Source organism: Balaenoptera musculus, chromosome 14 (assembly GCF_009873245.2).
Source record: "Balaenoptera musculus isolate JJ_BM4_2016_0621 chromosome 14, mBalMus1.pri.v3, whole genome shotgun sequence".
NCBI classification, from domain to species: domain Eukaryota; kingdom Metazoa; phylum Chordata; class Mammalia; order Artiodactyla; family Balaenopteridae; genus Balaenoptera; species Balaenoptera musculus.
The window spans coordinates 17,151,811-17,174,142 of NC_045798.1; the positions used below are offsets into that span (position 1 = coordinate 17,151,811).

The 22,332-nt window shown below is 41.6% G+C and overlaps 1 protein-coding gene across 5 annotated transcripts in view; it reads left to right on the forward strand.

The window, feature by feature from the left end:
* Nucleotides 1–2,763: 2,763 nt before the first annotated feature.
* The window catches only part of RNF10 (ring finger protein 10), a 31,751-nt gene continuing 12,182 nt past the window's right edge, over nucleotides 2,764–22,332 (forward strand). For 3 of the 5 annotated variants that reach the window (XR_005022616.1, XM_036874755.1, XM_036874756.1), the window contains exons 1-6: nucleotides 3,187–3,381; nucleotides 11,934–12,133; nucleotides 17,068–17,267; nucleotides 18,315–18,405; nucleotides 19,430–19,614; nucleotides 19,694–19,830. Coding sequence is in view for 4 of the 5 variants with exons in the window: in XM_036874755.1 (XP_036730650.1) it covers nucleotides 3,225–3,381; nucleotides 11,934–12,133; nucleotides 17,068–17,267; nucleotides 18,315–18,405; nucleotides 19,430–19,614; nucleotides 19,694–19,830 (970 nt within the window). In the remaining variant the exon portion in view is untranslated. Of the gene's footprint in view, nucleotides 3,382–7,854; nucleotides 7,874–11,933; nucleotides 12,134–17,067; nucleotides 17,268–18,314; nucleotides 18,406–19,429; nucleotides 19,615–19,693; nucleotides 19,831–22,332 lie in introns of those variants that run through there. The other 2 variants (XM_036874753.1, XM_036874754.1) reach the window with 2 other exon arrangements.

Here is a 22,332-nt window from a genome sequence, read left to right on the forward strand (position 1 = left end):
AAATACCAAAGATTTTGGATCAGTAAATCTGATATGGATACTGAGAATCTATTTGACCAAACTTCTCTGGTGATTTCAATGAGAGGGATTGGCAGACCAGTCTTGAGAAACATATGCTAGACTACTCTGAATAATAAACATAGGAAAGGTTGTTCGTTGGTTTTTCCATTTTATGAACCTAGGAAGTTCATAGGTGGGAAGGAAAGCTCTGGTGTCTATTTAGTAAGCACAAGCAAACACCACTCAGGCTCCCTCTCCTGCTATCACAAAGCTACATTTCTAGCTCCAACTGGTATAGAATGAGTGCTTTACTTCAACCCCAGATTTTCCCATTCTTTTCTATGGTAAGGGTAATGTAGAGCATCTTGTGCAAAAGAGGATGGAGGTGGTGAGTTTTATTTGGATTTCCGTATGTTTCTGCTTTAATTTTCTTTAAAGTATGTTTCCTGTAAATGTTTCACAAGGAGAAAGCGCCAAGGACCCTAAGAAACTACTTTGAAAAGGAAAAATCTCTTCTTGGCTTAATGTAACCTGACAGATGGACACCTAGTGCTTTATTTTGGAAGAACTACACTGGGATTTCTCTCTTTCCCTCTCTTTTAAGAGTGATAGAAGAAAGGAATGATTCACCCATGTAATCAGAGTTCCCACATCTTTGTTAAAGGAAATAAAAAATCATCTAGGAATCTTAGTGTATCTTCCACATCTATTCATACATAAGAATGCACTTTAGGATTTTCTAGACTTAGTTTGATGCATGATGTAGCCATTCTCTCATTTCGATATGATTTGTGGGGGGAAAAAAGCTGGAAAAGGGAAAGCAAGATAAGGACTTGTGGAGGGCATTTAAGGAAATTTTAAAAATGAGATTAGGGGGCTTCCCTGGTGGCGCAGTGGTTGAGAGTCTGCCTGCTAATGCAGGGGACACGGGTTCTAGCCCTGGTCTGGGAAGATCCCACATGCTGCGGAGCGGCTGGGCCCGTGAGCCACAATCACTGAGCTTGCGCGTCTGGAGCCTGTGCTCTGCAACAAGAGAGGCCGCGATAGTGAGAGGCTCGCGCATCGCGATGAAGAGTGGCCCCCGCTTGCCACAACTAGAGAAAGCCCTCGCACAGAAACGAAGACCCAACACAGCCAAAAATAAATAAATTAATTAATTTAAAAAAAAATGAGATTAGGGCTTCCCTGGTGGCGCAGTGGTTGAGTCCGCCTGCCAATGCAGGGGATGCAGGGGACGTGGGTTCGAGCCCTGGTCCGGGAAGATCCCACATGCCACGGAGCAACTCAGCCCGTGTGCCACAACTACTGAGCCTGCGCTCTAGAGCCCGCGAGCCACAACTACTGAAGCCCGCGTGCCTAGAGCCCATGATCCGCAACAAGAGAAGCCACCATAATGAGAAGCCCACGCACTGCAATGAAGAGTAGCCCCCCCACTCGTGGCAACTAGAGAAAGCCTGCGTGCCGCAACGAAGACCCAACACAGCCAATAAATAAATAAATAAATTAATTAATTAATTAAAAAATGAGATTAGTATCTAATTTCCTTTATCCCAGTTAAAACTGTTAACTTCAAGATTGATTGACTTGTATATACTTATTAATGTTTTGTATAACATGTGACGATTAATAAGGAACCCAAAAGGGCCTAATTAGGGGAAGTCTAGGATTTTGTCTATTTGTTTATTTGTTCATCTATGACTGCTGATATTCTGCTCATCCTTCTATGCTCAGCTCAAGTAACACGACCTCTGGGGAAGCCCTCCTCTACTCCTCCTAAATTTTTGTACGTCTCTCCTTGAGGCCTCTGCTCTGGTCAGCATTTTGCGTTAACTTTATTATAGTCCTTATCACATTCTTGCATTAATGTATTTTGGAATTCTTTGTGCTGAGCACAGTGCCTGGCATATAATAGGTTTCTAACTAGATAAGGTTAGCCTTATTTATTGTTATATTTATAAGAATTATTTATCTTTTTCACAGTGTTTTTCTGTGATCCTTTAAATCTTGAACTGCTATGGTTGCAAAGAATCATTTATAATTTTCCAAAGTACAGATGGGTGTCATATGATTTCTAAAATACATATGTGATTTTCTAAGTCTCAGTGTCCATATCTGTAAAATGGAGAACTGCTTATCTTACAGGTAGTTGAGAATGTCACTTATTAGCTGTGTGATCATGGCAAATGATCTAAGCTTTTTGAGCCTGTTTCCTTGTCTTTAAATTTGACTTATTGTGAGGATAGATGTGATACTCCATAAAAACTGCACAGAGCAGTGTCTGCTAATGATAAGCACTCAATGATAACTATTATTATTAACACTGAAATGAAATATTAACAATGATTTATATTAATTAATAAATGACAATGAAATGAAGTAATTGTATGAGGAAGTGCTGTAAAGTGATATTAAATGTAAAGTATTGTCATTATTATCATTATTAGGGGATTGAATAAGAGCCATAAATAAATTGATATTAATACTAGAATAAGAACTATAACTTACAATGAGTCAATAAAGGAATTCCACAGGTATTCCAATGTTTGGATGCATTATTAGTGGTATATATTATTATTAGTGTACTAAGACCAAAACCTGTACTGCAAGTCCCATCATCCTGTAAGATCTCTCACACATTGAGGAAAAAAAAGGAAAAAAAAACAAACAAAAACCCATTGGACCCGGATGTAGGCAGAAAACTACATTTCCCAGCGTGCTTCACGCCCACATCTCCGCTATATATAGTTCATCCGGGTTCTTCGAGATGCTGTTTGGCGACTCGTCGCCATTCCCAGAGCAGCTCGGCCTCGGCCCAGGGGCGAGTGTCGGTCGCTGTGTCGGAGACACTTGTCCCCGACACCAAGACAGCCAGCCCTCTCCCCTGCCCCGCGGCGGGAGAGCGTGTCCGGCCGGCCGGCGGGGCTCGCGCACCCTCCCTCGCCTCCCCTTTCCCCGCAGCCTCCGCCCCGCCAGGCCCGGCCCGGACCTCCGAGCCCCGGCCTCCTCCTCCTTCTCGGTCACCGCCGCCGCCGGGCTCAAGAGCCCCGCCCGCCGCTTCTCCTTCCAGTTTGAGAAACCGAGGAAGGAAACAGGGAAAAATGTCGCCATGAAGGCCGAGAACCGCTGCCGCCGCCGACCCCCGCCGGCCCCGAACGCCATGAGCCTGGGTCTCCGCCGCGCCCGCTCCGCTCCGACCGCCGCCGCCGCCGCTAAGGCCCCCTTTGATGCCGCAGAGCTCCCCCAGCGCCGCCGCCACCGCCTCCGACATGGACAAGAACAGCGGCTCCAGCAGCTCCTCCGCCTCTTCGGGCAGCAGCAAAGGGCAACAGCCGCCCCGCTCCGCCTCTGCAGGGCCGGCCGGCGAGTCTAAACCCAAGAGCGGTAAGGGCGAGCCCCTGTGGCGGTGGGCGGGGGGCGACTGCTCCTAATGCTGGGGAGGATCCTCGCTCGTGTGCCAGCTGGGTCACCCAGGGACAAGCTTCGCTTTCTACTATTCATATCTTTCTCTTTTCCATGGCTCCCATTACCTTTAGTTAACACTTAATGAGAACTGTACTGCGTGATTTTAGTACATCCTTGCATTAAAGCTCGAAATAGCTCGGTGAAGTAGGTGCTATTCTTATCCCCATTTTGCGGATGAGGAAATTGAGGCTCAGAAAAGGTGAGGTCACCACCTAGTATGTGTAGCAGGCCTGAAGACCTGGTTTGTCTGACGCATCAGCGTACGCTCCTAAAACCACTAAGTTCATTTACCCTTAATGTTGAATTAGAATTGGGTAGTGTTCAAGTTTAAACAGGGGAGGGTGGGGCCCAGAGATTTGTTAAATTCAAATCTCATGTTGAATAACCTGGTCCCAGATCTCCTCAGATGAAGAGGACTCCTCTTTGAATGGTTTTGTTTAGTGTGGAGTAGTGGTTAAGAGAACAGTCTCTGGATTCAGTCTTTTTAGGTTTGCCAGACCTTGAGTGAGTGTCTCAGTTTCCTTACCTGTAAAGGTGGAGAAAATAAATTAACTTAGGAAACAAATGAACTAATGCTTAGAGTACCTGACACCTGTTATGCACCAAATGCACATCATGTCTATTTCCTTGTTAGACTAGGGTGGTGTCGTCTTATGGGGAAGATTTTGTCATTTCTGTAGTCATGCCTCTCAATATTAAAATATGACCATCATGATGATAATAGCTACCATTTATTGAGGGCTTACCATGTGCCAGGTACTGGGCTAGGCTTTTACCTCTTTTTTCAATACTCCAGTCACCTGTCCAGCAGGGTGGAATTGTTCACATCTAAAGAAGGAAAAAGGTGAGAGGCCAGGAGTTCAGGAGTTGGCAGAGTCTGGAGTTGAATGTCTTCGTCTTACTTCAAAGCTCTGCTCTTTTGTATTTTGATTATATTAGCAGTAATAGGAAATGTTTTCAGTGGGAATAGTGGGGATGTGTGGCAGAGAGGGGAACATTTGGAGTCCCCAAATGTGGAACTCCAGTTGTTTAAAACTTCCAAGATTAAGAAAACTGCAAGGCTGACTTAAAAACCAGAAGAACAACTGTAAGGCTGAGTTGAGTTCAGAGTTTTTCTGCTGGATATAGCAAACTTGTTTACCTGGTACGTCAAGGTCTTCTAGAGCTTGCTTTTGGAACTCAGGTGGAGACCAGTTGTCTTGATAAGAATGAATGCTTTAAATATGTAAACAGGGATGAGTGTAGACTCTCAGGCCACGTCAGGCAGTATTATGTAGACTAATTTGGGGGTTTTGCACATGCGTGGGTTTATCGGAGATCTCCCCTAGAGATAGAGGTTTGCCAGTCCTCTTGGCCAGTGTTGGAACTAGTTTAGAACAGTCTGCATATTTTTCAGTGTAGCTGATAAATAACTTTTGCATTCTATTCCTAGATGTTAAAGATTCTGGTTCTCCAGCTATCCTAATTCTCAACTAATTTTTCTGGGGCTCCTGTTTAAGCCACTAACATACAGTCATGAGTCAGTTGCAGTAAATGCCTTAAGTTGATTTATTATTTAGTGAAACAGTAGGTGAAAGTTTGCCCCAACTCAAACAAAATAAAACAGCAACAAAACTGAGGTATGTAAGGCATTTTACTTGTATTGTCCTGACTTTGAATATGTTGATTAGTGGAACTAACTCTCATTACGCAACAGGATGATACAGAATTCTATTGTGGTTTGACCAAAGCAAATATTTGTCAGTGTTAACATTTCAGTCAGACTTGTATAGAGTATTAATTGCTGGGTTCATTCTGACTAAAGTGAATTTTTTTTTTTTTTTTAAGCAACTACATAAAGGGACTTCCCTGTTGGTCCAGTGGTTAAGACTCCACGCTTCCACTGCAGGGGGCACGGGTTCCATCCCTGGTTGGGGAACTAAGATCCCGCATGCAACGCCGCACGGCAAAAAAAAAAAAAAAAAAGAAAACCATAAAATACTCTTTTTTTTTGGCCGCTGCTGCCATGGGGCATGTGGGTTCCTTAGTTCCCCAACCAGGGATGGAACCCATGCCCTCTGCAGTAGAAGCATGGAGTCTTAACCACTGGACTGCCAGGGAAGTCCCCCTCCCCCCCCACCCCCAAAAAAACATAAAATACTTTTAAAACACTATTCACCTTATCAATTGAAAGCTTCTGAGGAAGGAAGTAAAAACTCACGGAAAGGACTTTTTTGCTGGGCTTTATGAAATACACAGGTGTGCCCTCTGGTAGCATTAGTTTTTGTTTAATGTGTTTGTAAGAGAGCTTGAATATGTTTGCCATTGCTATTGCATACTTTTCTGGCTACTGCTATGTATATTCCCTTAGCAAAAAGGAAGGATAGGCCTGTAGCTAAATAGAGTTCCTCATCAACCATAATCACCTGTTTGCATTTAGGAACAAATTCAAAGAGAGTAAATAGAGATTAAAAATGGCTTAGGAAGCTAGATATTGGCTAAGGTTGAGCTGAAAGGTAGCATATACTGCCTTAAGAACATTACAACTAAGACTAATGCTACCACAGCAGATATTGTTCAGGACCTCTTACACAGTGAATTCTACTTCTAGGTGGCTGCTCTAACAAGAGAGTAGATTGAAATTCTGCATAATTCCGTAAAAAGATCTCTGTAGGATTTCAGAAGCTGACTCAACGCTTGATGTACTTGATTCAGCTGGAAATTGTTGAAGGGACCTCTTGAGTTTCATGGTACTGAGGGGAAGGAAGAACAGGAAAGGTGAGGTGAAAAGACATGACTTACAACTTGTCTTTCTGTTGTTAAAGTAACAAGAACAAGAGTTTTTCAGTTTTTAAATATTTAATTCCTTTTTTCACTCTCCTTTCCCTACCTCACATGAGAACAAAACCTTTGGTTTCTATTCTCTAAACCATGTGTATAATAAATGGTCATTTGCTTCCTAGTTACATGATTAATATACTTGAGTCTTTGTTCCTGTGACTGGCTTAAGTTTGCCCTTCATGCACACAGGAAATAAGTATATTTGGCTGACAGGATTTACTTGATCTTTCTGGCCAGATTGGCATACCACAGTTTCTTTGCCTTGGCTAATTGCTTCAAACATTCGCATAATACTCCTTTTCTTGGATCTGTTCCTACAGTTTTGTTCCAGTAGGGCTAAGATGTAGTTCTAAGAACGTTCAACAGTAAATATCCCAGGAATGTAGCCCAGAGGAGAGGGGTGGATTAGAGTTTGGGGAAAGTTGTTTAGAAGGAGCAAAGAGGGGCTTCCCTGGTGGCACAGTGGTTAAGAATCTGCCTGCCAGTGCAGGGGACACGGGTTCCATCCTGGTCCGGGAAGATCCCACGTGCCGCAGAGCAGCTAAGCCCGTGTGCCACAGCTACTGAGCCTGCGTTCTAGAGCCTGCGAGCTACAACTACTGAGCCCACATGCCGCAACTGCTGAAGCCCACGTGCCTAGAGCCCGTGCTCCACAATAAGAGAAGCCACTGCAACTAGAGAAAGCCCGCACACAGCAACAAAGGCCCAACAGAGCCAATAAATAAATAAATACTAAAAAAAACAAACAGTAAACTGATTTAAAAAAAAAAAAAAGAACAAAGAAAGTAAAAAGAGGCAAGAGAGAGACCTGGCTGTTTGGGGGCAAACAGTGGACCCTGGCCCGGAACCAGTCTCTTGCCCCATCCTTCTGGGTGGGGGATGGTACTGCCATGGAGGTTAAAGGAAGGTCAGGTATTATGAAGCAGTTATTTTGAGGTTGGTGGTGTGAAGCACTGTCCTGACACCCTTCCTCTTATATTCTGATACCAGAAGCCAGGTTACTAGGGGTAATCTGCTCTGAAGAAAGCCTCTGAGCTGTAAATGGACCTGGAGGTTTTGATGGCTTTGAAAATTGAGGTGACTTAAAGCCTTCAATAAACACCACTTAGGGAAGTTAAAAGAATTTCCAGGCTGGTTGGCTTGAGTCCTTGGTTTCTGTGGCTTTTTGAAAGTCTAATAGGTGCTCTTGATAGGAATTTTAGATTTATTAATAATAGGCTTTCAAATAACAACAGCAACTATGTGCCAGCCACCATGGTAGGCATTTTACAGAAGTTTTCTCTTAGTCCTCATGACTCTATAAGGAGGGAGGGGAGAGGATTAGCCCTATTTTACTGACGAGAAAACCAGGAGTTAGAGTAATTGTCCAAGTAAATTCCTAAGAAGTCCCAGGCAATGTTACTAAATACACTTTATATAAATTCACTTAACAAGCAAGTAACTTATTGGCACATGCGTCATTCCTGATACCCCCTCTCTCTTCCTTTCATTCAGAATTACTAATTTCAGCTGGATTCAGTTATCAGTTGATTCTGTAGTAAGGCCATATGTTGCCCCTCCAGAGGTGCTTGTCAACCGCTTTGGACGATGGGTAAGCAACTTGCTTGTGACATGGCATGAATCAGCAGCAGAAACTTCCTGGCTGGTATTCTGATCTCTAGACTGTGCCGCCTGTTACAACTACAGCTAGAAGTGTTGATGATGCCAAAGTTTTTAACTGAAAAGTTTATGGCCTGTAATTTGGTAATCGGGGGAAGAGACTGAGATATGCTTACTGTTACTTGGTGGAGACCTTTCTCTTAGGGAAATGTGGGACAGCTGAGACACAGTGGATTAAGTTTTCAAGTCTCTTGAAACTAGGATCCTGTGTTCTGGATTTGAGCCATTTAACTAATGGTCCATTTTGGAATGTGTCTTGACAGTTTTTGGCAGTTCTCAGCTCTGGGTGTGCATTAGAATCTCCTAAGGACCTTTTTTTTTTTTAAAATAAGGATGTGTGGGGCTCTTCCCTAGCAATTCTTTCTGATTCTTTAGGTCTGGTTTGGGCCCTGACATCCATAGTTTTAAAAGTCTCTGCAAATGATTCTCTTGTGCAGCCAGGATTGTGAACAACCACTTTGAAATTTAAAACTTTCAACAGAGAATATGTGTGTCCTAGGAACTTAGTTTGACTTTTTTGTCTGTTTTCCAAAATCTAAAGCAGATCACCTCATTGCTATCTCCTATTAGAGAAAGGAGGACAGATTCAACCCCCAACTTATTCACATGTATATTCTGGCAAGTTGCCTGTAGGATACCTCAAAAATAGCACTCCGAGTTTTATCTCTGGGTCCCAGGCCTGACTGTACCTTCAATCTTTAGCTGCCTGGGTCTAGAGATAAGAGCCAGCCTCTCACTTTAGATGTCTGACTTCATGCCTGTAGGTAAGTGAAAGACAAGATGAGGGAGTGGATTTTAGCAACTAAAATCATGAATCCTTATGTGGTCAGTTGTAATGTTTTAGAAGTGAGCAGTTCACTGTCAGAGAGCAGTTCTGTAAGCATTATGAAACCGTTTCCTTGCCAGTGTGGTAATAAGTGAAGAAATGAAAACAGCCCTCCTCCTGAGTGCCAGCTTTTTGAGCCCTTGAAGTGTAGAATCTGGCTTTACCTAAATCTATGTCTAAATCTGTTAGGTCTTGAAAACAACAGGGTCAAATGCAGGATCATCTGAAATAGTCTTGGATAATATGGTTTGGGGAACATATGTTTCCTGCATATGCCTATCCTCTTCATAAAACCTCATTTCTTTTCATGGTAAAGTTAGCTGGGGTTCTGTATCCCTCTGAATTTTCTATTTATTTGAAATCTTACTATAAACTAATTCCATGGGTTGAGAGCAAGGCAGAATTTGAGATCTGAAGCTTCATTTTCTAATTGTTACCACTGATGCCATGTTTGACAGTAACTGTTGCGAACTGAAGTAGTAGGTAAAAGTCTAGTTCTTAAATTCTAACTTTTAAGCTCTGGTCACTTTCCCTAACTGAGATTGAAAGGTGGCTGGTAGGAGTGAACCCTAGCCTGGCAGTCTTTCTTTGACAGTCTGTTCTGTTTACAGTGCTGCCATCTCACATGACTATTTGGTCAGGTTTGGAGAGGATGGCATACCTCTCATTTATCCCATGTTGCTGGCAAACTGAGTGTGAAGTGGTTGCTTTGAAAATTTGGACTCTGGTTTATCAGCTAATGTTTCCTTTTCCCTGAGGATATGCTTCACCTTGAATTTATTTTTGTCTGCTGTAAAAGAAGCTGGTCACCTTGTCTAGAAATAATTTCTTGTAGGTACTTACAGTTTTTTAATTATCCAAATTATTAGTATACAGAACAGTAATTCTGTTTACTTAGGTCAGAATCTTAGAGCGTGAGGCCTGAGCACAAGAATCCCTTAAAAGCTCATCTGGGTGATTCCTACGAACTGTAGGATTGAGAACCACTGTTTTAGGCCAGCGTGAATAGCTTCATTTCCCAGAGGTAAATGTCATTAACAGCCTGCTCTGTTGCCTTTCCAGGCATGTTTCTATTAATTATATATTTTTAACATAAACAGGATTAAGCTATATTTTGGCAGTTGGGAGGGGTTGTAGTTTCTGAGGCTCATGCTGGAGTCTTTTTTTAAATTTTATTGATTGATTGATTGATTGATTGCTGTGTTGGGTCTTCGTTTCTGTGTGAGGGCTTTCTCCAGCTGCGGCAAGTGGGGGCCACTCTTCATCGCGGTGCGCGGGCCTCTCACTATCGCGGCCTCTCTTGTTGCGGAGCACAGGCTCCAGACGCGCAGGCTCAGTAATTGTGGCTCACGGGCCTAGTTGCTCCGCGACATGTGGGATCTTCCCAGACCAGGCTTGAACCCGTGTCCCCTGCATTGTCAGGCAGATTCTCAACCACTGCGCCACCAGGGAAGCCCGCTGGAGTCTTCTTGACTTTATAAACTACCACCCCTTTAAAGTTTGAGGGTAAGCCTAATGGATTTCTTCATTAAAAGTCCCCCAACTTCTGTTTTCTCTGTTTTTGCTTTTAAAGCCATTAAAGTAGGGTACAGACTTGATTTGGTCAGATTTCTGTGTTGAAATAAGGCAAGATGGAGTGAGTGAAGGGACAAGAAATATTAGTCTTTTTTTGTCCAAAAACTAATTTGGGGACCTTTCACCGTTATTTACTTGGTATGGTTCTCAGATAGGTTTTATTTTGCCCCCGCCCCCCGCCCTCGCTTTCCCCCCCCCCCCCCGCTTTTTTTTTTAAAGCTGGTAAACTTTGGCACATGTTAAATGTGTCTGGTCAGGGTTCTTTGTTCAATTTGGACAAAATAATCTATGCAGTTCAGCTCCGCAGTAGAAAAAGTGGGGCAAAGAATACAAACGAGCTCTTTACACAAAATACAAATGGTTAACAGACTAAAAAAATGTTTGTCGCTAGTCATCAGAGAAATTCAAATTCGAAACAAATTATTTTGACCCTTCAATTTAAGAAAGTTTATTCAACTCAGTATTATAAAGAATGTAGTAAACTAGATGTTCTCTCTTATACTGTTGTTAGAATATAAGTAAATTAGTATGGTTCTGGAAAGCAACTTGAGGATGTGTAAAAGGCTTTATGATCATACTTAATCTGCTAATTCTACTTTGAGAACTTGACATAATTATACACACAGGCCTCTGTATAAAGAGGCTCCCAATACTATCATATTAAATAAACAAAAAGTCAGAAGCCACCTAAATGTACAACAAATTGGTTATGTTACGCCGTAAACATATGGTAGACAACAGTGTGGCCATTAATCATGTTTTTGAAGCCTAAGGGTGCATGCAAATGCTCATGGAGTAATAGGTGGAAGACAATATATCTTATATGCCTGTCATTCTGTGGAAGATGTGTGATGAGTGTATAAAATGGAGAATAAAAGGAAATTAAACACTTCATAGGTTGGTATTCCATAGGCACTGGCGAATTTATTCTTGTTTCCAAAATTGAACATATGTTCTTGTAACTGGAGAAAAAAAGCAAGAAGCAGTTTTTAAAAGGGTATAACTTTACGCTGATATACTCTTAGAGTCCAACTTCTTTTGTTTTGTCAATTTAATAGCTTCTCAGTTTGACCTCTAAAACGTATGTAAATACTGTTTTGCTTTTGTGCCTTCTGTATATCTGCTAAGACCTAGGCCACACCATTGCGGTATAGGGTCTAACTGTGTTGTAGTAATTTAAGAAGAATGCCTTCTGTCCTGCCTCCAGATAAAGTACTTTTCCTCAATATAGATAGGCTGTTCTTTTTCTGTCACTCTGTCTGAATGGACTTTTATCAATACAAGAGCAGTGATTAAGCTCTGTTACAAAGAAAGACATTGTGAACTGAGAGTCTATGTGGTTTGATCTATATTGTGTCCCTCCTGAGGGAGGGACCCTTTAGGCTTCATTCCAAAAGCAAATTTTTTTTTTCACCTTACTGTGTAATGTCTTGCCCAAAGCACTGATGCTCTGGTCCAACCCAGATTTCTTGGAGGTCATGGAAGGGCCTACTTACCTTTGTTTAAACACAATTTTGTTGGGAGGTGGAGAGCAATTCGCCAAGTATATGTATCGTTTCTTAACTAATTTTTTCACGTTTCTTGCTTTCAGATGGAAAGAACTCAAGTGGATCCAAGCGTTATAATCGCAAACGTGAACCTTCCTACCCCAAAAATGAAAATTTTATCAACCAGTCCCGTCGTTCCAATTCACAGAAAAGCAAAACTTTTAATAAGATGCCTCCTCAAAGGGGCAGCGGCAGCAGCAACAAACTCTTTAGCTCTTCTTTTAATGGTGGAAGACGAGATGAGGTATGGAATTTAGAATGTCCTTTCTAGAACATAAGCATGAGGTCTGATCCCCTATCCCCAGTTTGTTAGTGGTTAGGCAGGGGTGGGAGCAAGAGGTCCCCCCCTTTCTGAATTACTTGAGTAGTTGAGGATTAACTAGGTTTGGAACTTTGCCTCCTTTCTTCCCTTGAAGGTTATGAACATTTTCTTGGAAGACATTGTAATCATGGATTGTGAGAAATTATAGCAGATTTCGGGTACCTTAATTAGTATCATCCTTTAAAAAAATGTTGTGTCATCCTTTTATTATCACTCTTGATTTATAGGTACCCTTTGGAATATTTAGGTAATAAAATGGCATTAATTAATGACATTAATTTGCCCTATAGTATCTAGAAAAATGTAAAATGCTATATATCCTTAGTCCCAGGTACTCTGATTTTAGGAGTTTCTTAGATATCTTTCTGTAAGTGCATAAAGACTCATGTACAAGGGAGGTCATTGCAACATTGTTTGTAGTTGCACAATTTAGGAAACAGACTAAATGCTATCAAAGTTAAATATATTATTGGTTAAATATATTATCCTGCTGTTTGAATGTTCCATACTATGTAACCAGTATAGAACAAGATTTAATGGATGCACTAATGGAAGAATTCATTCACTCACCAGAAATTTATTCCTCACCTACTATGCACTAAATATCGTTTAGAGTTTGGAATACAGCATTGGGTGGAGCTTATAATCTAGTTTGGGGAGACAATAAACAAATTGTTATATAATAAATACAATTATTAAATTAAAAAAAAGTAGACTGAGAGCGGTAAAGGGATAGAGAGTAACAAAGAGTAGTTTTAGGAGGTGGCTAAGGAAAGCTTCTCTGAGGAGGTGAAAGCTTCTCTGAGGACTCTCTGAGTCCTGAATGAAGCAAGGGAGCACACAGTAGAATTTGAGGAAGGGTGTGTTAGCAAGAGCGAATTTACAAGTACAAGGGACCAGAGATGGTAATGTTTTTCGTGTGTTTGAGGTAAAGCAAATAGGCTATCATGGGTGGAGAAGCAGGAAATGAAGCCAAAGAGTAAGACAGAGGGATCAGATCACATGGGCCCTTGAAGGACTTTGGCTTTTGTTCAGAGAGATGGGAAGCTTTTGGGGGGCTTAAGAAGAGAAGTAAGGTAATCTGATTTGGAGTTGTAAAGGGGAGAGTGGAAGCAGGGAGACTAGTTAGGAGCTTATTAAGGTATTCCTGGTGAGAGTGATTGAAACAGTGATAGTGATGAGAGGGGATCATATTTGGGGAGATAGTTGCAGGTAGAGCCAGCAGGACTTTTAAATAGATTCGATGCGGGGTTTGAGCAGAGAAATAAATGACTAATGTTTTGGTAGGGGCCCAATTCAGGTACCGTTTGCTGAAATGGGGGCAAGTTCAAGAGGAGTACAGGGTTTTGGGATGGGGAGGGAAGAGGGATGTTTAGATAAAGAATGTCATTTGGAAGTGTTACATTTGCGTTGAGATGCCTGTTGGATCTCTAAGTATAACTGAGTCAAGTTCAAGGAGGAGACCCTGGCTAGAGAGCTGTCCATGTATGTACACTTGGTGTTTGCAACTATGGAACTAAGTAGGATCATTAAGGAGTGAGTGTAGCAAAAAGGGAATAGATTCAAGGACTGAGCCTGGAGTCAGGATGATAAGGAACCAGCAAAAAGGGAGGAAGAGAACTGAAAGCCATTTGGAGAAATGGCTTGTTTTGTCCTGTGCTGCTATTAGGCTGGGTAAGAAGATTCGGATGGAAAGTTGACCATTAGATTTGGAAATGGGAAGGTAGTTTAGGTTTTTGGCCTTGCGCTGCTTTGGTGGAGTAGTGAGGACAAAAACCTGATTGGCATAGCTTTAGAGAGGATATGAAGAAGAAACAGCAAGTTTAGATAGTTACTTTCTAGTGGTTTTGCTCTTACAGGGGACCAGGGAGGTGAGGCAGTAGCTTGAGGGGAATGTGAGGTCAAGATAGATTTTAAGCTTAGAGAAATGCAGCATATTTCTGCTAATGGGATTGTTCTGGTAAGAGGGAAAACGTGATGCAGAGGAGAGAGAGAGAATTGCTAATAGTGTCCTTGAGTTCCTGAGGAGTTGGGGTCTAGTGCACAGGTGGAGGAGTTGCCTTAGGAGCTTCGCCAGTTCATCCACAGTAACAAGAGGAAGGCAGACTGCTGGTAGGAGCACGTTGGAGTTCTTTTTTGATTGTTCTTACTGTCTCAGTGAAATGTAAAAGATGAGCCGAGAGAGGAGAGAGGACTGGAGGATTTGTCTGGGTGTCGGGGGGAATCCGTGGAGCACAGAAGTGTAATAGGATTGCAGTATGACCGCCGGGCCGCACAAAGGTCTACTTTTAGTGAGGCTGGTTGGTATGGTGTGGTTGTGTTCTTTAGCCATGTTTACTTGCTCTGATGCCGGTATGGATTAATTGGGAAAGTTTTGCCCGGTGAGTACAGCTGACAAAGAGAAGAGGGCAATGGAATAGGATCAGAGCCAAATAAGGAAAGAAAATTTGGGGGGAGGGTGTTGGATCACTGGTTTGGAGATCCCAGTGGAGGTGAAAAGTTGTTAGAATCAGAACTAACGGAAACAAGCTGAGAAAGGAGTGTTACTGGTAGGGTGCCCAAAATTAAGATGGTGGAAGAGGTGCAGTTATTACCACCGTGGTCTAGACTGTAGAGCAGTGCCATCCAGTAGAAATGCTAAGATAGAAATGGCAAGCCAAATATGTAACAAAGTTTTCTAGTTGCCACAGTAAACAAGTAAAAACGATGAAATTAATGTTAATATATTTAATCCAGTATAGCTAAAATGCTATTTCATGATGTGGTACTGGCCACGTTTCAAGTGCTCAGTAGCCATCATATCTGGATAGTAGTGGCTGCTTTGTTATGACAGCACAGCTCTAGATGGTATGCCCATGGGAGTGGGTGGCAGAGGTAGAGTGGAGGGCAAGCTGATTGGAGGAGAGGAAGTCAAGGAACTGAGAGGTGAACGTGTTGGAAGTGTAATCAGGAATTATGATGGGCAGTATTAGAGACAGTGGGCCAGTTAGGGTAAAAAGATGAAGGTAGAAGGTTGAGAATGTGGGAAATTTTGTTGAGTGAACACGAGCTCTTATCTCAGTTTGGGGCATTGGGGTGGAAGACTGATTAGGGGAGGCAGAGCCATATGGAGATGAGAGTCTAAGGGGTGAGAGATAAGGGATGACCTGGAAGTCTTGGGCTTCCTCTGGTGAGTTACATAAACAGTGAGGGGGAGGTGTTGTCTCCCAAGATCTGTTAAGATAAAAGGAGATTGCCTAACTGTGTGATATGCCACTGTATTTAATCATAAAGGTCGTTTGTATACTCTGATTCCATATTCATAGAATATCTCAGAGGGTATATTGGTTGCCTCTGGAATAGAAGGTATCTTTGGCTGTATCCCTTTTTGTACTCTGTTTGCCCTCACCACGAGGCATGCGGGATCCCAGTTCCCCATCGACCAGGGATTGAACCCACGCCCCCCTGCAGTGGAATCGCGGCGCCTCAACCACATGACTGCCAGGGAAATCCGCTTTTTTGTACTCTTTAGATTTCTTTATCATGTATATGCAAGTGCTGCTTATTAAACTCTAAATTTGACTTTACTAACAAGCAGCAAAAGCCTTAAATTTGCATTTCCTTTGACTCAGTAATTCCTACTCTACGTTCAAAAGAAATAATTGTAGGTGCTCAAATATTTGTGCACAAAGATCTATCAGCTGTTTATCATAGCATTATTTTGTTATTGCTAGAAAAGCCATGAACAATCTGTGTCCTACACTAAGGCATTATAGTATACCCATCGTAATATAATGGTATATAGCTATTTAAAGTGACTCTTTAGGGACTTCCCTGGTGGTCCAGTGGTTAAAGACTTCGCCTTCCAATGCAGGAGGCGCGGTTTGATCCCTGGTCGGGGAGCTAAGATCCCACATGCCTCACAGCCAAAGAACCAAAACATAAAACAGAAGGAATATTGTAATAAATTCAATAAAGACTTTAAAAAAAAAATGGTCCACATCAAAAAAAAATCTTAAAAAAAATAAAACTGGCTTACCAAAAAAAATTTTTTTTTAAAGTGACTGTTTACTAGTATTTAGTGACAGGGCCAAGTGCCTATGATATTAAATGGGAAAGTGGGATTAGAAAATGCACTAGCTGACTTATAGCAGGTACCTGTACCAATTCAATTTGGGAACGTCAAGAGGACCACAAAAGCTCCAACACAATAAATCTTCCATCTCTGTGCGATGGTATTTTTCATACGTGGTTTCTTGTCACTTTCTAAGCTGTTTCTGAATGTGCTGATTGGATTTATTTCTGGACACAGAGCTAGTCTGCCTACATGTTCTAATTCTGTCAGTTTTAATTAACAATGAATAGCAGTGTGTGTCTTAGACAGGAGGTCTCTGGAAGGATCCTGAAGCCTATGGCAGTTAGTAGCTGCCTGCAGGCCGCCTCCAGAGCACAGTTCCACAGATTCACGTTGACCAGAAACAAACCAGAGAGCAAGTAGCTAACAAGAGTGAAGGTGTAGGAGTCTTATGGGACTGTGGAAAGATTAACCCAGTAAGTAAATCTTTGTGCTTCAAGATAGCTAGAGGAGTTCATGCTGGGTTTTGTCATTTAATGGTTAATTGCCACTTAGGGCAGTCTAAATAGTTTATAAGTAATTGTATGTTAGAGGCTCTTTTTCTCTTTTCCACTCCCATCTAGATCTTAGGTAGACTTTTGCATTACCACATCCTAGGAAAATTGTTTACTAAATATAAGCCTGTGTTTTATTTAGTTAATATTTTAAGCCGTGTAGAAGGAGGGGTTGTGCAGGTTTCTGCTGTCATTTAGCAAGTGTCATCCTAATCTAAAATCCTCTGATTTATTCTCATTCTCTCTAGGTAGCAGAGGCTCAGCGGGCAGAGTTTAGCCCTGCCCAGTTCTCTGGTCCGAAGAAGATCAACCTGAATCACTTGTTGAATTTCACTTTTGAACCCCGTGGCCAGGCAGGTCATTTTGAAGGCAGTGGACATGGCAGCTGGGGAAAAAGGAACAAGTGGGGGCATAAGCCTTTTAACAAGGAATTGTTTTTACAAGCCAAGTGAGTATGGCTACTCTTAGGAGAGAAGTGAAATTGAGCCTTTGGGCATTTATGGTGCAAAGAGGCTTCGTTTAAACTACTGTGGGAGAGAAGCAGAAATGGAGTGATCTCTCTCTCTCTCTCTCTCTCTCTCTCTCTCTCTCTCTCTCTCTCACCTCGCTTTGAAAACACGGATGTGTTTCAAGTGGATGTTCTTGGTGCTCAAAAGAATATTTAGCTTAAATAAATAATGCTTTAGTATCATGATGAGGTAGTAAAAGTGTTTGCTTTGGAATTGAATCCAGATTTGAATCTTGTTTTGGCCTTCGACCTTGGGTAACTTACCTAACCACTTTGAGATTCAGTTTTTCCTCTATAAAGGAGGAGAAATTACTTAAGGGAGCATTGAGTGCCAAGTTGGAGTGCTTGGCATACATTTGCTCAAATACTGATTCTCTTTTGTTTCCTTTTGTGTGGCATTAGTTATAATGTAACGTTTGACCCTTGGATCTAGACTGAAGTACCCATTTAGTACTTTATATAAACTGGTGGGAGTTCCCTGGTGGCCTAGTGGTTAGGATTCCGGGCTTTCACTGCTGTGGCCTGGGTTCGATCCCTGGTCAGGGAACTGAGAATCCCCTAAGCCGTGTGGCGTGGCCAAAATAACCAAAAAGCAAAAAACTAGTACTCAAAAGATTGAGTGGGGACAGTTTTTTCTACTGCCTGGAAGACTAGTGGTTTCTGGGGGTGAGGAGGAGATCTGGCTTCCTTCTGGTGATAGAGCCACAGTCTGGCTTAATTTTAGTTCAGAGGAGGGCCTGCAGGCCACTTGGCTGGGCCTGGAAGCAGAAGAAACAGCGTCATGGATTTAGACGCCTACCCGCTGAGTATTGGATTCTTTCCAGAGCCAGGACTTGGAAATGAGCTGAAGTCATAGTTTAGTGCTTTACAAAGCATGGCTGCTAATGGCCTGCATTTGATTCTAAGTGAAGAGATGATGAATTTCTGCTGAAGGCTTGTTGGTGGATTCTGACAGTCTGCCTTTTACATGTCTCTCCCTGTTTTTAGCTGCCAGTTTGTGGTGTCTGAAGACCAAGACTACACAGTTCATTTTGCTGATCCTGATACCTTAGTCAACTGGGACTTTGTGGAACAAGTGGTGAGTAGCTCAGCTAAGCTTATAACCTGTTAGTGGGAGAGAGAACTAAAGAAAGGGACCGTGGTGACAGCAGCTTTTGGCTGGGTTTACTGCTGATCCCCCTTTCTGCCTGGCCTTACAGTAGACATTTTCCAGAGATCAGTCCTGGTTTCTTCTGGAGTTCATTTGTGGTAATTGGCTCCTGGCCTGCAGGACTGGGTGTTGGAGGGCTCTGATCTGTAGGATAAAAGCAGTCCTGTCTACTACCTCTTCTCTTCTGGGGAGAAGTAATCAGGGGAATATGAGAACTCTGGTTACCCTCCTGACCCAGGATGGACTCATTACAGGGACACTGCTTCATTGGTAGCCATTTGTAGTAATCAGTATCAGATTAGGCCTTGGCCTTGTGACAGGTGAAATGAGCCACACAGCTGTACTTTGTCCAAGCTACTGCTGTGTTTGTCGTCTCTTGAAGTTATGGGCTCTGGGTATCCCCTTGTCACTCCTAGGTTATATGATGTAGTTTCAAAATGATGGACCCAAAGCCTGGACTCCCATTACTGTGAAAATTCATAAAATCATCTGAAAATGACATAGAAGGTCTACGAAACTTAGGTTTTATATGCATTGGTTTTAAAAAAAAAAAGTAGAGACATATAGTATAAAGTGGAAGTCTCATTGACTCCTCTGTTGGAAATTACTGGTACATTACTTCTAGAACCTTTTTGTGCTTTTATGTATGCGTACATATAAATCTTTTTTTTGTAAATGGGATCATATATTGATTTCTGTCATTTTTTCCCTTTGATGTAGAACCCCCAAAATACCTGTTGTATAGTTGTTTTAGTATATTAAACTATTATTACTGTTTCCTTTATGATTTGCTTGAAGTGCTATTGTACATACACCTGCACTGTTGAACAGTTTTATGAAGATGTGTTGTTAGAGTTGTATAGGGATGGGGATGGAAGAGGAGAGGCTTTAACTTTGATAATCTCTAGTCAATTCTGAAAGTAGTTTAACTTGTGGTGGCATTTTGTTTCAGCGCATTTGTAGCCATGAAGTGCCATCTTGCCCAATATGCCTATATCCACCTACTGCAGCCAAGATAACCCGTTGTGGACACATCTTCTGCTGGGCATGCATCCTGCACTATCTTTCATTGAGCGAGAAGACCTGGAGTAAATGTCCCATCTGTTACAGTTCTGTGCATAAGAAGGATCTCAAGAGGTAAGACGGAGATATTTACTAGATTAGACCCCAGTCTGCTAACTTCTTGCCCTGCTACATATAAATGTCCATGTTACAGTGTTGTTGCCACAGAATCACATCAGTATGTTGTTGGTGATACCATTACAATGCAGCTGATGAAGAGGGAGAAAGGGGTGTTGGTGGCCTTGCCCAAATCCAAATGGATGAATGTAGAACATCCTATTCATCTTGGAGGTAAGTTTGGTTAATTTGGGGGCAGATAATGGTGGGTATATACCCTTTAAGGTTACTTGAATATATCTTTCTAGTGTCAGAGATTTAGCCTTTCAGCAAGCCATTTCTAGCATTTCCAGATTATTCATAGTGTTCCAGTAGGTTGGGGTGGAGTTTGCAGAAAGTGGTTTAACTCTTGGTTTCAAGTTTGGTTCAGTTGTAAAATGAAAAATTAAAATACATATAAAGCTTTGTTGAATAGTGTCTGGCTCTGTGCCCAGGTTTTGGGGGTTCCACAGTCAGCCAGTCTTGGCACCTGTCATCAAGGAACTCCGTGTCTCATAGAAGAGACAGACTGGTGGCCAGGCAGTTCGGATCTAGAGTGTGGGCAGTGCTTACAGTGGGAGAAGTGCAAGAGGTTGTATTCTCTGTATTCCACATGGAAATGAGCATTGAATTAAAGTGGCATTTCAATTTCTGGGCAAAAGAGATTTTTCAGTAAACAGTATTGAAACAATTGAGTCTTATGGAAAAAATAAAATGAAATTAGATCTCTATCTCATACCATTCATAAAAATCAATTTCTGATGGATTGAAGAATTAAATGTAACAAAATCCAAAACTTTTAAAAGAAAATACAAGAAAATATCTTTATAAATCCTCAGGTTTTTTACCTGGATGTAATTTTGAACCAGGCTGAAACCATAGATGCTATAAAAGAAAAAGATTGATGAATTTGATTTTATAAGAATAAAATCCAGCAAGACTCCTCAAAGTCAACAGGTGATAAATAAACTTAGGGGAAGATTTACACATTTAAAATACAGATTAATGTCCAGAACATACAGGTGTTCTATAAATTAGATGAACAGTCTAGTAGAATAGGCTAAGCATCTGGCAAAGCATTTCCCGGAAAAGGATATCTGAATAACTCCAAGTATCTACAGAGGCTTAACTTTGCCTAGAGTTTATGCAAATCAAAATGCCTATCATAGTCACTCTCACGCATGCACACACACACGCACACGATGAAGCAAATATAGGCATACCTCGTTTTATTGTGCTCCACAGATACTGAGTTGTTTTTTTTTTTTTTTTTAACAGATTGAAGGTTTGTGGCAACCCTGCTGTTGTCAGATGATGGTTAGCATTTTTTAGCAATAAAGTATTTTTTAATTAAAGTATCAACGTTGTTTAGACATAATGCTATTGCACACTTAATAGACTACAGAAGAGTGTAAACGAAACTTTTATATGCACTGGAAAACCAAAAAATTTGTGATCCACTTGATTGTGATGCTCACTTTATTGCAGTGGAACCAAACAGGCATATCTCTGAGGTATGCCTGTACTGGGTTTTGGCAGGGGTGGGGAATTGGGTACTCTTGTTCTTTGTAGGAGTTTAAATCGATACAGCCTTTTGTGTGTGTGTGGGGGGGTGGATTTGGTAGTATTTAAAATATGCACAACCTTTGATTTTGCATTTATACTTAAATATCATAAAGAAGTCATTTGTACCAAGGAGCATGTATAAGGATATTTTTGTTACAGTGTAATAGAAATTGGCAATAACCTAAATGTTCCACAAGAAACTTTCATTAGAGTATATCATGCTGTTGAACACGATACAGAAGGTAAAAATGAGATAGATCTGTATATTACATTTTAAAGTCCACAAAATCGGGGGGAGGGAAGTAAAGGAAATCAATCATCCATGATCCTTTTACCCAGAGGTACCCTCCAAACGTTAATTGTACAGTTTTATTCTCTGCGTGTATGTTTTTGTGAGATTGGGATTGTTTTCTTCTTTGGCATCTTTTCTTTCCCCATGTAATGTGGCTATTTCTCCGTGTCACTAAATGCCTCCTTCCTGGAAAGGCATTTTTAATGTCTGCAGAATTCTCTTTAATGAATATACCATCATATCATTAACTGTTTCTTTATTGGACTTACTGTTTGGTTGCAGCTTTTCTGGTACTAAAGATAATGCTATAATTAATGAACATTGTTTTTTTTTTTTTTTGGCTGCAACTCACCGCTTGTGGGATCTTAGTTCCCCAACCAGGGATTGAACCCAGACCCTCAGCAGTGAAAGTGCGGAGTCCTAACCACTGGACCGCCAGGGCGTTCTGAGAACATTAATTTTTTGACTACATCTTTGGTTTTCTTAGGATAGCTTTCTTGTGTTACGGGGTCAGAGTTACAAACCTTATATTAAGGTCATTGCTAAAAGTTTTTAAGGAAAACATGCTAAATCAGTCGATTTTCACTTTAGGAAAAAAGCTGTGTATGAACGTTCCTATTTAGTCACACAGCCATGAGCTTTTTTTTTTTTTTTTTTTGGCTGCATTGGGTCTTCGTTGCTGCGCGCTGTCTTTCTCGTTGCGGCAAGTGGGGGCTACTCTTCGTTGCGGTGCGCGGGCTTCTCATTGCGGTGGCTTCTCATTGCAGAGCACGGGCTCTAGGCTCGCGGGCTTCAGTAGTGGCAGCACTCGGGCTCAGTAGTTGTGGCACATGGGCCCT